Source organism: Tauraco erythrolophus, chromosome 14, assembly GCF_009769465.1.
Source record: "Tauraco erythrolophus isolate bTauEry1 chromosome 14, bTauEry1.pri, whole genome shotgun sequence".
Classification (NCBI taxonomy): domain Eukaryota; kingdom Metazoa; phylum Chordata; class Aves; order Musophagiformes; family Musophagidae; genus Tauraco; species Tauraco erythrolophus.
In genome coordinates this window covers 1,555,989-1,579,142 of record NC_141478.1, presented here as the reverse complement: position 1 = coordinate 1,579,142, position 23,154 = coordinate 1,555,989, and the positions used below count along the sequence as shown (strand labels likewise).

At 49.3% G+C, this 23,154-nt stretch overlaps 1 protein-coding gene across 2 annotated transcripts; it reads right to left on the bottom strand.

Moving 5' to 3' along the window:
* Positions 1 to 820: 820 nt before the first annotated feature.
* On the bottom strand, positions 821 to 22,910 carry ANP32A (acidic nuclear phosphoprotein 32 family member A). Of its 2 annotated transcripts, none has more exons than XM_086620173.1 (8): positions 22,714 to 22,910; positions 7,035 to 7,184; positions 6,775 to 6,897; positions 5,437 to 5,635; positions 5,136 to 5,234; positions 3,533 to 3,630; positions 2,453 to 2,513; positions 821 to 2,238 (listed from the first exon to the last, which is right to left on the bottom strand). In XM_086620173.1, the coding sequence occupies exons 1-8, from the start codon at positions 22,765 to 22,767 to the stop codon at positions 2,177 to 2,179; spliced, it is 846 nt and encodes a 281-aa protein (XP_086476299.1). In that variant the 5' UTR covers positions 22,768 to 22,910; the 3' UTR covers positions 821 to 2,176. The 2 variants fall into 2 exon arrangements, with proteins under 2 accessions (XP_086476299.1, XP_086476300.1); XM_086620174.1 differs by having other exon boundaries at positions 5,136 to 5,222.
* Between the last annotated feature and the right edge of the window lie 244 nt (positions 22,911 to 23,154).

The window sequence follows — 23,154 nt, the reverse complement described above, 5'->3', positions numbered from 1 at the left end:
GCCACAAGCGGGTTCTGCAGCTGCTGGCCCTGCCCCTGCCGTACCCAGTGCCAAACTGGTTGCTCTGCAGGAGCCCGACCCTGTCCTGCCAGTTCACGGTTTCGGTTTCACAGCAGCTGGCTGGGGAGGGAGTGGTTTGCCCAGTTGGATTTCCTCTTAAAAAAAAAAACAACAAACCAACAACCAAACAACAAACCCCACCCTACACAAACTTCAGGATAGTGTAGTTTCCCACCTATAGAAAAAAGTCTGTTTTTTTTTTCCCCCCAAAGAGCTCCAGTTCAGAAGAAATACGTGATCCTCCGCAGCTTCTCACGCTCTCGCAGGGCACAGAAACTGCACCTGAAGCCCACGGAACACGCTACCTGCTGCGCCGTGCACCTGTAATTCCCAACTCTGTAATTCCCAGCTCGTCTCAGGCCACCACAGCTCCCAGACAGACCAACCCAGAGCTCTCACCCTGAGCCGCAGCACCGCGCTCGGCCGGAGGAAATCAGGGGTTCTTCCTTCTGGGCCTGGATAAACAGGGATAGCATTAAACAGTAGAAATGAACACGCTCAACTGCAATAATCACGCCAGTAACACGGGAAAAAAACTCAATCTGAAAGCAAAATGGCAAACCATTATTTGGATTAAAGCCACAGCCTCTCCTTTGGTTTCACCCAACCATGGCTAAGAGTCGTTTTTATGGAGCAAAACGTATCATCGAGCTACTAAAAATATCAGGGAACCTACCAGAATAGCTTAGTAAATGCCTTTTCAAAAAGGTATGTGATTCCTTCCCAGTGGCCCGTTTTACTCAAATAAGCCACAGAAAAATTGTATAAAAAGATTTATTGAAATTCATCAATGACAAACAGACATAAAACTCAAAGTTTGGCTCTTCTGGGAAAAAAAAAAAAAACTGTTGCAAATGTATTTATACAGATGAAATATTGACTAGGAAATACAAGTCACTTCTAAAGCTATTTTAAAGAGGGATATGAAAGTAAAACTGTACATTCACTAGGTATTTTTCAGTCATTTTACTGACTTCCACTAGGTAAGAAAATACAATTTTGTATTAGTATCTCGTGCTTGAGTGTATGAAAAGAAACCTCCTACCCTACATGCTGAACTGCCTCCTGTATTTAGGTTTGTAAAAATTTTCAAAGTATATAGCACAAGTGGAAGTAGTTTCTCATCACTTAAAATTGACTAGGTGTTATATATTACAGACCAAAATAGTACACACCTTATTTAAAAGGGTTGAAACATTTTTTTTATTACAATTGTCAAATTCATTTCACTAGTAACTCAGGAATTAGGAACACTTTTTATATATATTTATATATATATTTAAATGCCTGCCATTTTCAGTGGATTGGCTATACCCTAGCCAAAAAAAAAGAAAAAAATAACCCCAAAAACAAACAGAAAGGAAAACACACAACACACAGGGCGGGGGAGGAGGGCGGGGATTTCAAATTCACCCCACAAACCAGATCCAAAGGAACACCCCAAGAAAAACCAAGAGAAAAACGTTTGGTCACTATTTACAAAGAGCAAAAGAAAAGGTACCTACAAAAGCCAGGAGAGCTCGGCTGAAAATGGCAGTCATTCACGGACAGGCAACAAAGAAATCACTTTATCCATATGCCATTCTCACACCTGTTGCTGTGGAGGGATGCTCTGCCCAGGTTTGCAGCATCCCCCAAAAATATGCTCACAACCTCGTTAGTGACTGGCAGCGGTGGAAAAATCCCAAGGACCAACGCTATTCAGCTGTCTCAGAACAGAGTATGTGTATTCGGGCTCTCATCCGCTGATCTTCAACTTTTTTGTCTTTTTTGTTTGTTTGTTTTTTAAAAGATGTCAGACTATCCACTCCAATAATAAGAAACAAATTACCACTTGGTTTATACTTACTATTGCAGTTACAGGGACTAAGAGAGGGACAAAAAGAAAAAAAATTAAAATGAATAGGAGGAGGAGTGGCAGTAAAAATAGTATTTTATTCCCTTGCCCACCCAGTCTGCTTCTCCCTCTCGTTCCCACAGCAACATTACAATCAGGAAAAAAAAAAAAAAAAAAAGAAAAAAAAAAGAAAAAAAAAGGTTGGGGGTGTGGGGAGGGGAAATACAGGGTAAAAACAGTCAAATCACAATAGGAAATTTTCAAAATAGGTTATTCAGTTTAGTCGTCTTCATCCCCTTCGTCTTCAGGTTCTCGTTTTCTCTTCTGTCCCCGCTCTTCATCTAGAAAACAAAACACCATTTGAATTACGTGAGTGCTCCTCACGCTGCTGAGAAGCTGAACAAGTTCAACAAGCTTCTACTTTGGCAACTGGCTTGCTATCAAAGGAGCAGGAATACAAACATGAGCCTGCTTCTTTGAAAAAGGTAATTTACTTTAAAAAAAAAAAAAAAAAGTATTGTTTTATCTCTAGCAAAAACTGGATTGCTGCCATACCGGGCTCTTCTTCATCTTCATCGTCATCTACTTCACCATCATTGTAGCCTTCTTCATCCTCCTGGATTTAAAGGAGAAAAAAAAGAAAAAAAAAGGCGGTTTCAGTGCAAGACCTTTCACAATTTGGCAATATCCAACAGCATTTTACAACAAAGTCCTTGAAGCATCTTAAACAAAAAGCAAACAAAAAGGCAGACGCTTCCCACGTGCTTATACAAGTGCAGGTTTTGCCACTGGATGTGGGAAGGGGTTCAGCCGCCACTCAGGAGGGGCAGCTCAGGATCTAAGATTGTTTGGCCAGATAACATGGACTTGCTACAGTCAAAAGTCCCTGGAGAGGGACTTTTTCCAAGGGTGTGTAGTGATAGGATGAGGGGTAATGGCTTTAAACCAAAAGAGGGGAGATTTATTAGATCTAAGGAAGAAATTCTTCCCTCTGAGGGTGGTGAGGCACTGGACCAGGTTGCCCAGAGAAGATGTGGCTGCCCCATCCCTGGAAGTGTTCCAGGCCAGGTTGGATGGGGCTTTGAGAAACCTGGTGTAGTGGAGGGTGTCCCTGCCCACGGCAGGGAGGTTGGAACTGGATGGTCTTGAAGGTCCCTTCCAACCCAAATCATTCCATGATTCTATGAAATTTTAGCCCCATACCCTGTGTTTCTCAGCAGACCCTACACACAGGAGCTGGACTACACTACGAATTTAAGCATCCTGAAGCATCACCAGGTACTTGCCCAAGGAGGAACCTCTGGGAGCGCAGGGTCAGTAATTTATGTAACGGCTCTTCCTCTATAACCCCAGCCCTGCCCAGGCCCCACAAACCAGCCCTGCAGACGTCCCGACAGTATTTTTGGCAGCTCGATAAACAGAGTGATTTCACGTCAATGGTCACTAGATGGCAGCTGGCTCACAGACAGGCCCATCTCAAAGCCAACCCCCCCACACTGGGATGCTTCTCAAGTGCAAAATAAAGTACACACTTCAGGTACTACAGCCGCCAGTATGTGGTCCATTTCTCACCCAACTATTCCCAGGTTAGAGAATGGTCACTCCACAGCCATTATTAACTGCATAAATCCTTACCTCCTCTTCTCCGCTCACATCCTCCTCTTCTCCTTCCTCCTCTTCCTCCTCGTCTTCTTCGTCTTCTACTACCTGAGCATCATCATCATACTCCTCCTCTATACAGTCAAACAAAATTAACCACTCAGACATTTAAAGTTTACTTTTTTCCAGCACTGCTACCTGAGATGGGACATCCTATCGACACAAGGAGCAAACTGAAAGCGTTGCCTAAAGGCAGTACAGAACTAAAGGCAGCTCCCCAGCTGCCAGACCGGGCTCTTTAGCCCAGTGGCAGGGTGGTGTGGCAGCTGCACCCATGGTCTGAGCTGCTCCAGGGCTGCAGGGGCCTTGACAGTAAGCCACGGCAGCCTCAGGACTGCTTTAGCTTCAGCTGCTCCAGTTCCCACTACTAATACGGATTTTTGAGCCCGTGGGACACGTGGAGCTCTTCATCTGCAAGCGTCCATCTGCTCCCACCAGGGACAGAGCAGAACTTTACAAGCCAACCATGCACTGGGACCCCCCCCCCCCTTGCCTTTACGCTGCCAGAGCAACACAAAAGGGTCACACCCCATCCGCCTGATGGGTTTGCAGTCTCTTTCCAAGAGGAAAGCGATTAAACGCAACCAGCCCAAGCGACAAAGCAGAAATTGTTTTTCCACGCTGCAGGAATGGTGTTTTGGAGCTTTTTCATGCATCAGAGTGCAGGCCCAGACTTGTGCTCTGCCGAGGAGAAGCTGTCCCCGCTGAAAGCGCGTGCTGCTGGCGGAACGCACCGCGCTGCCAGGCACCGCGGAGCACTCGCCCTCTCGCCAGGGCTCACGCTCAGCACTCGAGGCAAAACTGCAAGTCCAGCTATTCCGCTTTCGCTGTGCAGCTGGGTTTGAAGAGTCCAGCAAATTCCCCAAACCCAGCCGGATACTCATCCGACCGGCACGCCGCTGCCTCCGAGCGCAGCCTGCCGGGGCGGCAGAACGGCGCCCACGGAACGGTGCCCATGGCACGGCAGGACACACCGTGTGTTTTCCTCACATTAAAAAGTCAGGAGTGCCCTTCACAGACCGCGCCCCGGGCAGACTCCAACACGTACACCCAGGATCCCCTCTTCTGCCCGATCCCATTTTGTCCTCACGGAGCAGCTACCAACTCCTGCTAATGCCCTGGCTTCTTTACTTCATTCTTTGACTCAGCTCCTTTTTCCTGTGCCCAGCCCGGTTCTCCACCCTGCCCTTCTGCACCAGGCTCTGGGCAACTGCTCATACTTCCCTTCGTGCATCATGCTGTTCCTGGAAAACTGCAGCATGTCAACGCCATCCTTCCTCACCCATTTCTGCCCCACGTCCTCGTCCCCTGGGGTGTGCTGTTTCCTGAACTCCTTCTGTGTCTTACTCCTCCTCCCACCCTTTCACTAGAGATAGGACAGAAAATAGCTCTTTCAGGCCCTGCCCATCTCCTCCCCCCTCCTTCATTCACAGGACACCATGATACTCCTGCTTTACATCAGTCAGAAGGACTTGCTGAGGATGCCCTTCTACTGCCAGCAAGTCAGAGCTGGAAGCAAAACAAACCACGCAGCACAACAATCTTTCAACTTGTGTACACTAAGCACAAATTCACATACCATCTTCATCTTCCTCCTCGTCGTCTAAGCCCTCCACGTAGCCCTCTGCATCAGAGTCCGGCGCTTCTTTGTCATCCCGATCTTTCACTAGGGATAAGACTGAGAAAGTAGCTCTTTCAGGCCCTGCCCATCTCCTTTCCCCTCGTTCCTTCAGAGGACACTGAGGTACTTCTCCTTTACGTCAGGAAGGAGCTGCTGAGAACACCCTTCTCTTGCCAACAAGTCAGAGCTGGAAGCAAAACGTACTAGGCAGCATATCGATCTTTTAACTTACGTACACTAAGTAGCACAATTCACATACCATCTTCATCCTCCTCCTCGTCCTCTAAGCCCTCCACGTAGCCCTCTGCATCAGAATCCGGCGCTTCTTTGTCATCCCGGTCGTAGCCATCGAGGTATGTGAGTTGCGGGAGGAGCTTGAAGACGTTTTCTCTGTAATCGTTCAAGTTGGTTACCTCGCAATTGAAAAGATCTAGACTCTTCAGGTTTTCTAACTTTTTCTGCAAAGAAAGGAAAGCCTCTGAAGTTCAGCGTTACGGTAACTCTCTACGGAGCAGAGAATGCAGCGGCAGCCCGAGTCAACGTGCTCAAAATCTTGTCCTGACAAAAGAGACGGTTTGGTCTCTGCCTGCTAACGTGGCGTGGAACAGAAACCTGCAACGCCCGGCCATCGCTGCTTCGGCATCTGAGAGGGGAAAAGGCTCTCAAGCTCAGCACCTCGCGAGAAGACTGAAGTTTGGAAAGAGGGAATGTGCAAAATCACACGTGCTGCGAGGGGCCAGCCTAAGAAAACACCGTAGTCCAGTCAATTATCCCAAAAGCACAAGGCAAGATACTGGAGCCAGCAGTCAGGTATATTTAAACTACCACTTTCAATGGAAGAAGTTATTCTTTGGACACAAGAATTTTGCTAAGAGAGATTCAAAAAATTGTAATGATTGTACCTTAGCCTTCGGAAGAAAGAAAAAAAGCTTAGAAATTGAACAGGAATTCAATTCTTGTTAATTTTTTTTTTTTTTTTTCTGAAGAGGAGGAGGTGGTCTGCATTGCCCACAGTGCTTTGAAGTACTAACAATAAAAGTACAAGCAGTTGAGGATTTGTATCAAATCCTAGGAAATATCTCCCTTCTGGAGTTCAGCGCGTAGATCAACGGGGACACCAGGAAAAGAATAAGCCTGAAACTGGGAGCAGTTACAATCCTCTCTCTAATCTGTTTACTCCATGAGTTTAACTGCTCTGCTCTCCCGTTCTGCTGGGGGAGAGGCAAGATGGACTCATCCGGGATCTGCTCCTCGAGATGTTTTAAGAGCAAGTAATTAGGAAAGAGCAAGTAATTAGAAGAACAAAGGGCACACACACCGATAACTAGAAAACAGCACCACCGGAATGGACACTTGGATGCTTTTTGGAACCGCACCAGCATGGAAAACCAGCAGAGCCGCAGCCGCTAGAGGGAAGCAGCCGTTCACGCTGCCGGTACAGCCCCGGGGCAGGGCTGAGCCCGGCAGCGACCTGGCCGGAGCGATAAGCACCAAAGAAGACGCCCCACTACAAGCTGCTTCAGACTTTCCAAGCCTGAAACGCCTCTACTCATCACAAAATTGAGGTCTGACTTCATCCCGTGGCGCACGGACTTACCAGAGGTTCTATTGTACCGAGATCTTTTATTTTGTTGCCGCTTAGATTTAGATGTGTGAGGTTCGGACACTTTTCTGCCAACACTTCCAGTCCTCCTGAGATTCTGTTGTCGCTTAGCTCGAGCTAAAAGGCACAGAAACATCTTGAGTTTTTAGTGCAAACATGTATCACAAAGCAGTTTGGTCAGGTAAATTATGTTTTTATAGGAATAACTACTTTACACACAGAGAGAGAGATACAGCACAGGACATTTTATTTACCTTCTTAAGTTTGTTTAACTTTGGTAAGTTTGCAACTGAGGTTAAGCCTACGTTGATTGTACTTAAGAATTCCAGCTCTTCAAACTCATCTGTGAGGCCTTCGATTTTGCCTTCGTATGACCTACAGTTGTCAAGAACGAGTTCTTTAACCTGGAAAGAGAACAATGCAAAATAAGGGTAAGACGTGGAGGATCAAGCTTTCACCCACGAGCAAAGGATGACACGGATCAGGCAAAAATGAAAGGGATCCCAGTAAACCGGCGGGTATGCCAAAGGTTGTTTTCAGTGCCTGACCCCTACTTTTGCTGGCATACCGGGTTAGCCATGTTTCATGGACACAGATATTTGGCTTTGCTTCAACTGTCCACCTTTGTATCACTCTGCAAATGGTATACACAGTTCAAAACCATTAATCCCAGCTTAATCGACTGGGTTGTTAGGAGTGGCATCGTCTCTGGTAAAAGCAAGCAGTGATCGTTCTAAAAAATACGAAAACAATCTATTTTTAAACGAACCTACAACTCTGACACTGTGTACAAAACTCGTGTTGCAGAGCTTCTCTCTGCGGGCAAAAATTATTCGCGCTTTTCAAGCGCGGAGAGATCGCTGTCTGCTCAGACACTCCTGAAACCAAAAGCAGGTACTGGTGATCCTACACCAGGTCTTGGTGGAGGAGTCCTCCACCCTCATCCCTCCTCACCAGGGCAGCTCGACAGCACTTTAGGGGAAGATTTTCTCCACGGAGGCGACTCCTTTTTTCTTGTGGAATTAGATGGGATGTGTTGATGCTGCTGGCAGGGGGGTTCGGCAAGCATCCCCGCTGCGGCGGCACTGCACCCCTTATCTCCCCTGCCCCATCCCAGCAGGGCAGCTTGAAGGGAGAGGTGAAGATAACGTCCCCATGGGCTGAGCAGCACAGGCCCTGCCCGACAGCCGGAGCCGAGCAGCCCCATGGGTGTGCACAGCAAGTTACAGTCCACAGGGTTTCGTGGGGTTTTTGGGTTTGTTTTGTTTTAAATAGAGCACTGCTATTTTTGCAGGTGCTATCTTCAACGGACACAAGACAACAGCATCGATGCAGGAGAGTCCCTAAACACACCCCACCCCGAGTAAAACTGCTCCTTTTCACCCTAAAGCCAGGTCACCCCTCAGGGACTCAAGTCCCTTCTTAGCCAACGTGAGTTTTCCTGGGCTCTCAGGAAGCTCTGCTGCCGAGGACTGTGACTCCACAGGAAGGGCTCATCCAGAAGTTTTCAGGCCAACGGAGAACTTCTGGGGGCTATTTCTCCCCTACAAAATACCCAGGAAAACCCATCCTTCTGCGTGTGCTGCAGACCCCGGCCCGTGCCTGAGGTTTGTTTATGGGTTTGGTGCTGCTTTCCGCTGAGGATGGGATGAAACAAGTCTGCAAGAACCGTGTGTGCGGAAACACGAAGCAACTCTTCGCACCAAGGACAGTTAATATGCAAATATTTAATTTTCTTAATTTTTTTTTTTTTATTACAGTAATCCCTCTGCACTGAGAAGAATCGTATGTAGTTTTATGGCTCCGCATAACATCCCTAGATTTCTAATTAAATCCCAGGCACTGAAGTCAATAGGGAAGTCAGCCCAAAGCAACACGAGAGTACAAGTGATTCATTGAGAGTAGGAGGATCAGCGTTAGACAGGAAATACGTTTTTCCAAGACTCTACAATTTTCGTAGAAGAATTGATAGGGAATGACTCCACAAAAGTCTTCCAGAAGAATTTTAGGCTGGTTAGAAGAAACCGAAGATTAAGTCAAATGCTCCTGATCCCACATATATCTATTCCACTGGAGAGGAGGAGCCCCAAATTCCAAAAACAAACTACAAAAACCTCTCTTTGCTTTGGAATTCAGACAGCAGGAAAGCCATTTTAAAGGCAAACATACGTATAGCTTCTTCCTGTAACAGCATTTAAGTATCAGGATCCTCCAGCGAGATCAATTCAGGAGCAAATACCAAATATTCTCAGTCATCTGCTCCACGCACACACACAGAGCTCCCACCAAAAAAAAAAAAAAAAAAAGTAAAATCAAAGAAGCTCCACCCCAAACCCAGACCATACAGCAGTTACATTCCTCCCTATCTCTGTCCTTGCTCGCCAGCCCATGAGGCCCCTGCCTGCCCCATTATCTCCCTTGGCCAGCGAGGTGGATCATCCAGGACAGCACCCACCTACGGACACATTTCGGAGCCAGGAGGGCAAAGGAGAGCACTGTGGTGCCGACTGCGCTGCGCTGGTGCACGGCTGGAGAGCCCAGAAGTCTTCCTCTGCCTCACCTTCTCTGCAGAAGAAGTTTGCAAGGGCACACGTAGGAAGGTGAAGCAAGGTGGGAGGGAAAAGCTCGTGGCTGCAGCAGCCAGCAGAGTTTAGGGTTGGCTCTGGCTTCGGGCTACGCAGCGAGTCCAAGGCACGGCGCAGGGCAGCACCTAAAACTCACACGGAGAAAGAAACGGCATCTGCCCTCACCCCAGGAGCTGGGACACCCATCCCTTCATCTTCCCCAGGGGCAGGATGGAGAAGGGGCAAACAGAGAATGGGACAAAGCTTCCTCAGGGGTAGAAAAGAGATTTGAGGGATAGCTGGAAATAGCCATGGATGCAGAAGAAAAGCCCTTGAATATGGTGGCAGAAGAGCCAACTGGCCGCTACCTGTAGTTTGCTCTTTCCAGCACATGACTGCTCTTTCCTCTCTACCTTCCCGAAAACTTTGAGACAGAACAGCAGCACGCTCCTCTCTGCTGTGCCCAGCACAAGATACCGGGCAAAAGTACAGTCAAAACCACTCCGCGGGGAAGCTGTCACGGAGTAAAACCAGCCAGGCTTGCAAGTGGCTGGAAGCTTGGTGGAATCGAAGAGCTGGTTTAGGAAAGCAGAGCACAGGCTCCTAACGCTCCAGAAGCGCAACCGCAGCAACGTGATACCAGTGCTTACGTGGTCAGAGGTGTATCACAGAATCTCAGAATGGTTTGGGCTGGAAGGGACCTCAAAGATCATAGAATCATAGAACAGTTTGGGTTGGAAGTGACCTTCAAGATCATCCAGTTGCAACCCCCCTGCCATGGGCAGGGACACCTTCCACTACACCAGGTTGCTCAAAGCCTCATCCAACCTGGCCTTGAACACTGCCAGGGATGGGGCAGCCACAGCTTCTCTGGGCAACCTGCTCCAGTGCCTCACCACCCTCAGAGTGAAAATTCCTTCCTTAGATCTCATAGAAATCTCCCCTCTTTCAGTTTAAAGCCATTGCCCCGTGTCCTGTCACTCCACGCCCTTATAAAAAGTCCCTCTCCAGCTTTCCTGTAGTATCAACACACCGAACCGCTCCTCAAAGAACAGGAGTCCACAAAATAAAATTCAAGTCAAAGTTAAGCCGGTGCTACGTTCTAAGAGACTCAAGAATCCCGTAGAAAATACACACGTGCAAAAGGAGGATGAAGCGGGCTCGTGGGGCTTCTCCCAACGCTGCTGCCACGTGCACGCTCACTGCTGCATCGCACCCAGTTCTCTCGCACGCAGCACAAGCAGTAAATACCAGCTTATACTGGTTTTATAAGTATTAAAATTACCTGTAGCCGTTTGCCCGCAGCCTCTCAGCCTGTAGCCTCGTGCATCCCACTCTCTCCCATTCCACTCTCGCTCCCCATCTCTTCCTCAAGAACTTGCTGCTTCGCAGCGAACCAGAGAGGCAGCGCTGTGTCCCCTGGGACAGGACATTGCTCTCTCCAAGGCCTCTCTGGGTTATTAACGGGGCACTTTCACTTTTCCAAGGCGCTGGCTGCTGCACAGAGGTCTCTTCTCAAACCTCGGCCTCCCCTTGTGAAGGTGCCGGGCCTCATCCCAGCACACTCCAGCCTCGACGGCTCGCGAGCACGTAACGGTGTCAGTGTGCCGGGAGGGAGAAGCGGGAAGGTGACCTTAGTAAAGCTACATTCCATCTAAACCAGCTCACTACCACAGAAGTATGACAGGAGGACTAAAAACCTATTCCTCGTTTGTTTTTCAGAAGTCTTGGTAATCATAAGGAAAATTCCAGCTCCTGAATCACCCTCCAAACATCTACCAGACTTCCCTGAAAACGCACAGCGAAACTACAATCTTCACATCTCTTTCCTTGTATTCCGTCACCAAAATACAGAATAAACATTTGCCCGACGCAAAAGTGCCCTCAGCTCATCAGTGTTTAGCTGCATCAAAGCCAAGAAGATGCAACTTGCAGTTGTCTACCTCGACCTTATCACTGTCTACGCCACAACGCATAAACGAATCAAAGCACTAAGTGGAGTAAGTACTAACACGAGCAAGCACCAGTACATGGCAAACCACACGATCTGTGCTTATCTTCCCAAAAAATTGCTGCACAGTGAGGAACAGTGGACGAACAACATGCCGTAGGTCACCAAGCACCACAGATAACCACAATGCTTACCTGAACGGCCAAGAAGGCACCTGCAGGTGAATGCCTAGCAGCAAACCTAAGGAGCAGGTGCCAAGGTTGGTTCCCATCGTACAGAACCGTGTCTGCGATAGCATTGATGATAAGGCACCATCAGGTGCTTGGGCAGGGGTATCACACACTGTGCAGCTCCAGCTGCCAAGGGTTTCTCGCCCAGCCTGCCTCTCTGCCCTGGCTCCGCGTTCCCAGGGTGGCTCGGGGCTCCGCTGCCCCTCCGGCCCGTTCAGCAGGTGCCATCTGCTCGAGCAGGTGCTTCCTGGTTGTCCGCGTACTTCTGCCCGAGCGTTGCTCTGTGGTTTGCTGGGATCAGTCCTCAGTTTTCAGCAGTCACACGTTAAGCGAGGAGACTGCTGCTTCTCCAACAAACTCTTCAGACCACGCACCTTGGACCTGTTCTCCTGTGGTCAGCCCTGGTTCTGAGTCTCGGACGCCCTCGGCACATGACATCACATCTCTGTTAACACACGCTGCCTGCTCACTGCGGATTACAGCGTATCTCGTTGTGACTTTCACGACATCACACTCCACACTACTGCCTGCTTGATAACCAGGGACTCTTATCTGCCTCCCAGCATGGTTACTACACTAAACCGTGTTCCCAAACGCATGCACACCATCCTTAATATAGCCACGGGGCGTACTGTGAGACTCCAGCCTATTCCTGGGGTAAGTACAGGCAACCACGTGTAAGCAGCCACTGGATTTCACCAGAGTCATCACAAGTGCCATGTGGGACTCGCTCGCTGTGTACGGTACCCAGCAGACCTTCCCCTGCCTCCCTTCCCCAGTGCAGGCTGCCTGGCTGGAAGGGACCATGCTCTGGAGTTACCAACCCATACACAACCAATAGGATGTCATCACTCACAGACAACTATTAAGCTGCACATGTTATCACCTTAACCTTTAATCTGCATTTCCATTGTAACATGTAAAAAGGCAAAGCCTCTGCTTTGGAAAGCCTACAACCCACGGGCAGGGTGATCCATGAACTTAGGACTAAGTTCCTGAATCCCAGTCTGTAATTGAAGGCTTAACAAGGGGACAGAAGGACACTGTTGTGAATATAATTTCTGAAAGATAAAAGGCACATTTACAAGTACAATTCTGCTGCTTTACAAGTAGGAACAGCAAAGGCTGTTAACATCTCATTTTCAGCACAATGGACCAGATGCTTTTGAAGTGGAAGTTGCATATGGTACCCTTAGGACAGCAATATCCCACTATGTGGCATTTTTATCCAAAAAGACAGGTAAAGATGAGGTTGTTAACTCTGTCTTGCACTGCTCTCAACTAAATGATCCAGGGGAGCACTGAGAGAAGTCCTTCGTACCTCTTAACCAACGAAAATTTCATGTGGAGGAGGGCAGGGCTGTGGAAAGAAGGGAGGGGAGAGCAAGGAAAGCCTGTTTGGTTAAGTGGAAGTAAAGTCCGAGTTACTTTTGAAAGCAGAGAGTTTTCTTCTCTCCCAGATGCACCAACATTTCTTCAAGACACCTGGGTTTCTGTCTTCAGCGTTTTTTTTTGTCTCGAAAGCCGGGATAGTCCATGCCAAGCCCTGCATGGCTCCACAGTGAAGAACGGCCATTGCTGTCTACTGGAACCAGACTGCCAAGGGTTGTGTCCTTCTAGTTCTTCCATAGAACTCTAGATTCGTGCTCATGCAGATTTGGGGATCCCTGAGCAGAAACGGATCTCCCTAGCTTTCTCTTCCACCTGATTTGTGCAGCAAAGTTTAAGAGAAGTCAGCTCTCCCCAGGCACGACGTCCCCATTTGTTGGGGAAGGCATGAGTTTGACAAGGTTCAAGATAGTCTAACTCTTGCAGGAGCCCAACATTCTCGCTTAGCTCCGCAGTGACGGTAAGGATGTGAGGTTCTCCACACTCACGTTACAAGCTTCCCCTAAAGTTACTCCTGGAGGAGATAAACGTTGCATTAAGTTTCCATTTCACACACTACCTGGAACGTGACCAGGCCAAAAAACGCTTGAACGAACAGCCTACTTAATACCTTGGGCTAATGAAGCTGCTCTGAAGGCTCAAAGACACAATGCAACTTCTGCTCTAAGGTAGTCACCAAAGTGTAACCAACCTGAATAACTGATTTTTTTTAAACAAAAATTAGGATAGCACCACATGCCTTTTGCCACCTGCATTCAGGACAAATCTTCAGCCATGTTCGGGCCCCCTGTGATACAAACACCCAGCAGAGCCAGGCAAGGCAAAGCTCAGCTTCTGGTGGAAAACAGCAAGAGACAGAGGAACGCAGAGCAATCTCTAGCCCAAACGAGCAGCTGCTGGGCTGCTGTATGTCCAGCTAGACACAGCTCAAGAGGTGATCAGCCCTTCCAGCCTTGCCAGAGCACTGCCCGTTCGGGTTGTGCCCCCTCCTACCTCTGGCACGCTGCCTGTGGGCAGGCAGGGCAGGTGCCACGGCACCGGCTGTGCTGGCGTGGTGCCACGGGGGATTCCCCTTCAGCAGGGCAATCCTCGGCTGCTCCTTCCGGGCAGCTCAGCATGGCCCGCTAGAGATGCTTGGGATGAGGATCTAGCCACAAAGAGAACTAAATTCAACAGGGAAAGGAAAATTCCAACAGCGTTGACATCCTCTTCCTCCCCCAAGGTACACAGAAGTGAAAAGTAAATCAGAATAAAGGCACCAAACGCAGGTGGCAGCAGGAAGTTTTTCTCGTTACCAAACCACCATGGGATTTTGGATGTTGGTATGCCCCTCCAAGGCTTTACTACGAGTACCTGAGATGGGACAAACAGATTTCACTCACTTGCAGTACATGTCTCAAACTAGTTAGACAACAACTATTTACCTTGCATGGCTCTGGTCAGTATTGTGGTGGGCAGAGAGTCTGCAAAGCCAGGGGCAGGGAGAAACGCTGCAGGAAAAACGGCCACACCACACAAACCGCTTCCCTTGGGATACGGGCAAGACTCTGAGCAGCCGGAGCGCTCGGGAATTGGATCAGCAGAGGCAGTGACTGACGGCTGGGAAGGGACTGGATGGGATTAAGGCGCGCACCTTGTAATTTTGAGCAGTGCTCCATCACCACCACTATGGACACCGGGTACGAGCGCATCACGGCTGAACGCCAGGCGCCTGCCAGGACTTCAAAGCAGTTCAGGCTCAAGTTTATGGGATTTCCCCCCCCCAGCGCCCTCCCCACACCTGAACAAAGGCGTCCCTTCCACCAGCACTCTGCAACTGGCCCCTTCCACTCCGAGCGATTCGCAACCGCTGAACAGAACAGCTCCCAGAGCAGCCTGGTGCAGCGGCAACCCGCTCCACTTCCAGCTGTTCTGCCTGTTCCATACCCATTCAACGGAGCTGGAGCTCCAAATTCTGGCAACAAGGTCACACGAAACTACTACTGGACCTCAAAATTCATCTAGGGTTTCTCAAAATGACACAACCCTGTCAAACTTTCAGGTCAGAATCCCTCTTCTGCATCTGTTTCTCAGAACCTCCCCCAGTACTTTCAAACACTTCAGCAGAGGGTTTGAGAAGCCCAAAACTGAACTTCCAGCATCACGCCAACAGTTTTGGTGCCTCTCACACCTTTCACTACAAGCACCGACACGCACAGATGTGCACAGATCCCAATACTGCTGTCTTTGAACCCTAATGCCACGGTTCCCATACAGGTTTACTCCGTGTTTGTAAACTCTACCCTAGCAAGTGCTTTGTATTTAATTTAGTTGCTCCAACAATCATGCCACGAAGAAACTCGGATTTACTCCGGACGAGGCTGCAACCAAGGAACTTCATGAAAACATTTGCTGAGGGACCAAAAATGAGCCAGTGACACCACGGACATCTCTGTGGACATCTGTCACCAGCCCAGACTCCAGCAGCTTGTTCAATGGCTGTACCCAAGCCTGAAGTGATGCCGTAAAATGGCAGTTTAAAGCCACCTTTTGACCCCACCTCAAGCTGAGCTCTGTTTATGTCAACTCGCACCACCAGGGTCCCCTTTTTGCTGCCCACTCTGCATGTGTGGGGCACCCTGCAGCATCCCTACCCCCATAATTTCATTTATTTATTTATTTTTAAATCAAAGCTGCTCTGTGTTCAGCGACAGCTTAAGGCTGCTTACACAGCTCAGAAAAAACCTGGCTCCATATCAATACATTTACTTTTTTTACCCTCTAATATTTTACATAGCCGAGCTATAAACCCTGAGAGCAACACATATGGCTCCAAATAATTTTATGGCTCTTTGCTCTGCTCTGTGAGAAACTAAAGGTCCAAGTGAAACACGTAAGCAGCAGAAGGGCGAAGAGTCTTGGCAAGTCTGACTACATCTTATGCTCATTATCTAATTACGAGGCATCTCCAGCGCTAAAAAACTTCCAGAAAGAATAATCTACCGTTGTCTTTCTCAAAAAACACCGTCCAACCAAGAAGGCCCATGAGTCACACAAATGTATTTTCACACATTTACAAGGGTCAGTGTAGCCATATGCAGAAGCAACACACTGATTAATAAATCGATAACACACTTTAGGGACAGAGAAAGCTGTTTCATTCAAAAGCATATAGCTAGTTTTCATTTTCGTTTCTACTGTTAGCAGCATAACTCCGGGAAAACTCCAAATATTTCTTTGGACAGACTGTTTCAAATACATAAATTGCTTGATCTTTGCATTAAATGCTTTTTAATATTCCCATTAATGTTGCTTGCTTCTCTCTTTTGTACAGATGGTATCACTGACCAGCAGAGCCTGAGCTGGGTGACTGTGCACGGGTCACTTCAGCTCCACGGCTCAGCTTCTCCCTGCTGGAGATGATTCGTGCTGGCGAATCATTTGTGGAAGATAAGCTTTTCCTAGCTTTTTTTTATGGCTTTGAAGGGAAAGTGTTCGATAGACTGAGTCGCTGGACAAATGAGTGCTCCAATAGAGAGCACAACTTTCACACAGTAGCGTAAAGGCAAAGCAAACCACTGAGGTTTGCTGGGTTTTTTTTTTTGGAAATATTTCAAAGGTCATGCTTACATATGTGAGGGCTTCAGGGCTGATTTTAGCAACCTAGTCAAAAAACACAGACTACGTATTTACGAGTTATTTTGTCTGAAGGACAGCAGAGCAAGAGAGCAGACAGGAAAAAAATTATATGCAGAACAAGTCCAGCAGTGTCACAAAAATAGCTGAGAAACATCCATCACTCCACAGCACAACAAAACCATCACTGCTCTCTATTCCCACTTGAGACTTGCAGACACAGAGTTTGGTTCATGGAGCTGAGCCGTTTGCCAGTCAAGACTGCTGAAAATGCCCCACACATAGCAAGGTTGGCCTCGGCAAGTGGCATGGAGAAGACCTCCTTTCCTCCCGTCCTGGCACCCCGGGCACGTCCTGCTCCCTCCCAGACATGGCGCTGGGATCCCAGAGGTGCCTGGGATTCACCGTTGGGATCCCAGAGGCGCCTGGGATTCTGGTGTGCAAACCAGAACTACTCCCGTAACTTTCCCTCACTTTTAATTCATTCAAAAAACGTTCAAGACACAGCACTCATTCATGTTCCACAAGTCCAGTTCTTAATTTTCAAGCTTCTCCAACTTACCAATACCTGTACTTTTAGGGCAGGAGGATGGGGAGGAGTAATCCATAGAATGAGATGAGATGAGATGGGAATAATTAGTCAGCATCAGCCTTATGGGATGTAAATATTGAAGAAAACAGCCACGGATACTCGCGCCACCATTCAATGTACATTTAAAGATGCATCACTGACGTAGACAAAATGGTCTTTTAAATACAGTAAAAGAAAAAATATTTTAAAAGTCTGAAATGCCTGCATGTGATTAGTGGTACCTTGAAACATTCAGGAGGTTTTGGTGTACATTTAGAGCAGAACAGCAGAAAAGCATATTCTATTTATTGATATATAACACACAAATCCTGCTGCAAGGATGGATCATAACAGCTAGGCTTAACCCTAGGAGGCTTGTACTAAGAAGCTTCCCCCTCCCTTTTTGCTTCCCCTCGTTTCAACAACTTGTTTCATTTCTTGGGCAGGACAAGAACCCTCATTTCTGTATGAGATGTGTTTCTTGATGGACTACAACACAATTACACCAACTAAAATCCAGCTATTTCTCTTCATATATTTTCATCAAACCAGGATTTGGACACACTCCTGAATCATACAGAGAATTTTCTAACTGTGTCTGCACTTTACGTACTGCTGGTCAAAAGGGAACTCTCAAGAGTTGAGGGGAAAAAAATTAAAAACAAAAATCTACCGTTGCTACTTTCTAGCAGCATCACAGAGAAATGGGAAAAATCAGGCAACCAGTTTTAGATCCGTATACTGGTGTTCTTCAATTCTACGTTCATAGATCCTTTCACACACTTAAAACTTAGGCCAGGTTAAGAGAAGGGAATTTGCCAAATGCTTCCCTGGCCATTTCACTGTCAGCTGTGAAACTAGTCTACATCTCAACCAGAACAGCTCACACCTGTTCTCCAGTCTGATCTTTGTGGGCTGTAGACCCTCCAAGATGAGCATCCATCCATCCAATAGGATGCTCATTCGAGAGGTTTGCATCTGGAAATTCAGAGCCATGAAAACCAGCTGCTACACAACCTTGGGAAGTCTGCAAAAGAGACAACTACTGCTTTGTATGTTTACATCCTGCTGTCAGCTACATAAGTGGTTAAGTGATACAAGTCTGCCAAAATCCACCATAATCTGAACATGCTACAGAGATTGTAAGTGCTGATCTCAGGCCACCCGTATCCCACACTGTTTCAAACTGAGAGAACATCCCCGTTTCATCTTGAGGTTGTTCAGCCTACAGAGAGCAACAAAGTATGTACCTGCACCCATGCACGAGACGGAAATATTTTTTAAACGGAGGTCTACAAAGTGATGCATGCCACTTCAAATGCTTTACTTGCAAGCATCACAACAAAGAACTTGCTTGGGGAAAAGAGCTTTTTCATTTATATTCTTCATTTGAAAGAACACTTTGTATAGATGCTTGCACCCTATTTTCCCTCAGTGTTTAAAACAAGAGAAAACCAGAGAGAATCGGGCTGTCAAATAAGTTTTAAAGTGCAACAGAGAGTTAGAAGAACCGTAAGAATTACCCGATGTTGCAGTCAGTATTTTACCACTGTTGCAATTTTGAGTGGATAAAGCATTAAATCCTCAGACTAAACGAAGTGATGTGGTAGCAACAAACCAGAGAAGATGAGTTTTGTGCATAATTTCAAAAACCTACCTCTGCGTCACGAGGAGGCAAAGAGCCTTACTACTGAGCTTATTTCACAGACTTTGCATTTTACTAATGAGTTTATGATGGGAATTGAACAAGGATGCCCACAAACATGGCCAGGTGAGCACCCCCCTGCCAGGTCAGGAGTTACATCACTACCAGCTGATGGTTCTGGAGGAAACACATGTGAAATAATTGTATCTGGCCACCTGCTAGCAGCCAGTTAATTACAACAGAAAACCACGTCGATAAGATAAGCAAAGTGACAAAGACTCTAGAGAGTGACCATTACATGTAATGGGATAAAAAGTTAAAATATCTGGGCAGAAAGCAGATGCACAAGCTCAACCCTGGCTGTACACCACAGAGAAAAAAAAATAATCAAAATTTCAAGCAGCAAAACCCCAGACCTCCTACCAACACTGAATTAAAATGCTCCTTCCATTTTCATATAAAAAAAAAAAAAAAAGCAGCAGCTGAGGAAGAAAAGGAAGAAATAGCTCCTGTAGAATCCACTTCAGGATATTTGTATCATGTTTTTTATCAGTCAACACGTAACCTCACAGGGTTACACGACCAAACAGCTCGAAGCAGCTAATTCAGCTGTACAGCAGCACACAGGAGCCGTATCAGCCAGATCCAACTACAAAATATTAACGTAGGCTCAGAAAGAACCACAGCACCTTATCAACATCCTCTCATCTAACTTTGATTTTCAAAAAAGTTTTGATCCGGCACCTTCTGATAACGGGATATACTCAACATCAGACGTATCACAAAACTTGAGCGCATCCAGGGCAGAAGCTCTGAAACATTCACGGTCATTTTGACCAAAATTTATTTACGTTGCACTTAAAAGTTTGAAAATAACCATCCCTCACAGGAGAAAGAGAAATCCTGCCCATCTATCAACGAAGAGACTAAGGAAAACAATTCACAGAACCATCCTGTCCAAAGACTACTAAAATCCATATATAAACGACGTTGGCATCAGAATCGCTTCTAAACCCCAGTCCCAAACATTTTAGCTAAAGCACGAGCTGGATTTAGCTGGATTTTATTTTAATAGGTGTTTTAGAGAAACAGACTTCAAACCATACATTTCTCAACGCCACAAAAACATGTGCAGACATCTGTAATCAATGGCTTTACAAAGTCGACTCTGAACAGAACAGCGTTCCCCAACGGCATCTCTCCCCCTCCGTAGGAAACCAGAAAGATTTGGCTCTGTAACACCGGTGTCACCTCGGGAGGACTGATACAAGTAACTCATTGACGGAGTTAAATGCCAGCAGGTAAAAAGAAAAAGCAACAGGCTAAATAAGCCTTATTTACAACTATCTGCTGCATATTTCTGAGTTACTGAGGAACAGCCGACCCCCACCAGATCCGAGCTCTCTCAACTTTCTCTGGCGTAAGCCAGAACAGAGCAAAAACTGAACAAAATCCAAGCATGGAGGAAAAAAAGAAAACAAACCAACATTAGTCCAGTTTATACCTAAAACACTTTGGATCGAGTCTTTAAACCGTAGGTATGTGTTTCAAACGGTGAATAAGCCTCTAGCAGCAGGAGTGACGGCCCAATCGGCCAAAACGAAGGAAAAAAAGGCAAAAAAACACGATTAAAAAATCCCCCAAAAATTAAAAATAAAATGAGCCTCAAAAGCAGAGACCTACCTTCCCGCAGGGCCCTGCCCAGGAAGAAGGCGTATTCCCACCGCCGCGCTCGCTGCCCGGGGGGGCTGCAGGGGCACCTCCCGCCGCCGAAGGGCACCCCCGGCCCCGCGGCCGCCCGGGCGGGCGCTGCCGGGGCGGGACGGGGCGGGGCGGGGAGGTGCGGCGGCGGCGCGGCCGGCCCGGTGGGGCCCGGTCCCCGCGGCGGCCTCCCCCCCACCTCGTCCCGCAGCGGCACCCGCGACATCACTTAAAATTAATCACAATAAAAAATAATAATAAAGGGCGGGGAGGGGGGGGGGTGTCGAAGGCGCCTTTTTACCCTCCTGGCTCGTCCCGCTGCGGTCGTCACGAGCCTCCTCCCGCCCCGCGCTCGGCGACAAAATGGCAGCCCCGGCGGCTGGCAGTCATGTCGGAGAGGGCGCCCGGGCGCCCCTCCGCCGCCCGGCCCCGCCGCCGCAGCCGCAGTGCCGGCGGGAAGGCCCCCTCCGCCAACGCCTCATGTCGCACTTCCACACAGCGCCGCTACCCCCGGCCCGCCAGAGCGGGAGCCGGCGGCGGCGGGCGGACCGGGGCGGTGGGGCTCCCCTCACGACCGGCGCTGAGGGCCCGGCGGGGCGGGCAGGGCCGCCGCCCGCGCCCGACCGTTCCCTCTGCTGCAGCTGAAGAGGAGGAGGAGGAGGAGGAGGAAGCGAGGGGGGGGAAGCAAAAAAAACATGGCGCCGCGTCCTACTTGCGGTGTGGCGCTGCCAGCGCGGGGCCGGGAGCGGCCCGGCGGGGCGCGGGGGGGCGCCGGGCGGCCGGTCTCGCTCGCCTCGTCGTGCCCCCCGCGCCCGAACAATGAGCCCCCGCGGGGCCGGGCCGCGCCTCACCGCCCGCCGGGGACGGCGGCGTGTGCCGCGGCGGTGGCGGGAGCCCTCCTCCCCACCCCCCCCACCCCGTCCTCCTCCTCCTCCTCCTCCTCGCCCAGGAGTTTTTAAACTTTAAAGAGCAGGTTCCATCGACCTGCCCGCCTTTGTCCCTCGGACACCGCGCTCCGCCACCGAAAAGCCGCGGGGCCCCGTCCCGCCGCCTCGCCTCCGCCCTCCCCCCAGCGCCCCCCGGAGAGGTACGTTCCCCCCTTCTTCCCCTTCCCGTTCCCCTTCCGCGGCGGGGCCGGGGCGCACCTCGCCCTGCCCGGCCATTATGCAAGGGCCTGGCGGCGGCGGGCCATGGCGGGGCGGGGAGGGGAGGGCAGGGGAAGGGGCTTCCCCGCCGCTGCCCTCGGCCTCCCCGCGCCCCGAGTTCGCGCCCCGCCGGAGCGGGCTCGGGGCCCCGCCTGCCTCCGGGCACCCCTTTCCCCGCCGCCGACTTTTTATTTTTTGGGAGGGGGGTGGATTTTCTGAGGTGGTGGGGGTTTTTTTGTTGTTGTTGTTTTTTGGTTGGTTGGGGTTTTTTTTTAATTTTTTTTTTTTTTTTTGTCCTGACAAAGTTTTTTTCTCTCTCTCTCGTTTATTCCGCGAGACGCGGAACAACAACCTGAAGTCCGGCCCCGGGGGAAGGAAGGGGGGGTGGGGGGAGAGAAAAACACGCACACGCACACATCCAGCCTTTTTGTGCGTGTGTGGGGATGGAGGGGGTGGAGAGTGCGTTTATTTCTTGCAATATTTTTTTTATTCAACGCTCGCGCTACCGGCGGCGATACCCGATCGCCAAAAACGCTAAGCATGGGTTTAAAATTCTTTTCTTTTATCTTCTCAGCATCTGGAGAGAGGGAGAGAGAGAGAAAGGGCGCGTTCATGAGGACTACAAAGTTACAAATATGGCTCCCCAGTCTCTCTTGCCTGATCACTGCAAAGAAATGAAGACGCACTTTAAACTAAACCATTCGCAACTCACTCGCAGTCCCTGTCTGCCTCTCCCTGCCCAGCACCCAGTACAAATATTTGCGAACTAAACACGCCAAGAGAAGAGCACCAACTTATTTTTATTTAATGCACGGCGAGCCCCCTCGAAGGCATCGCGCACCGGCAGAGTCAGGAGCAGCCTCCAGTTTCCCCCTAGACCATAACGCGTGCGCCTTGGGGCACCCCCAAACTGGGGTGCACAGCCACACACGCACACACAACACACACAGGTAGGCACCTCAAGGGCAGCAGCGGCCCCGCCGCCCCCTCGCCGCCGCCGCTTCCCCTCTACCCCTTCCCCGAGCGCGGCGGGGCTGGGATGCACCCCCCTAAAAAAAAAAAAAAAAAAAAAAAAAAAATGTGGGATGGATTTTTTTTTTTTTTTTTTTTGGTATTGCTTACATCTGAGGGCGTCCTGTTCCGCAGCTCTAAGTGGATCCTTTTCTTCATGTCCATGTCCGTGGCTGGCGGGAGTCGCTCGCTGTGCCCGGCTCCGCTCGCGCAGTGACACCGATGGAGACCCCCCCAAAGCCAGCGCGGTGAGGGACTTTGAGGGCTCAACCAGCTCCGCTCGGAATCCCGAGCCCCAGCACCGCGGCGAACACTAACCTGATAACTGCGGAGGCGGGCGCTCCCGGGGGCTCCGGCCTGATTGACGTCCGTCCCCGCCAACCGCGGCGCCGCAACGCGAGGCCGGAGCCAATGGGGCGGGCAAGGGGCGGTGGAAGCCAATGGGGGAGCGGCGAAGCCGGCCAGGGGGACAGCCCGGCTGGGAGCGGAGGATCATTCCGTGCTGGTGGCTGATGGGGAAGGAGCGGCGGCGGCTCCGCGCCGGGGATGGGG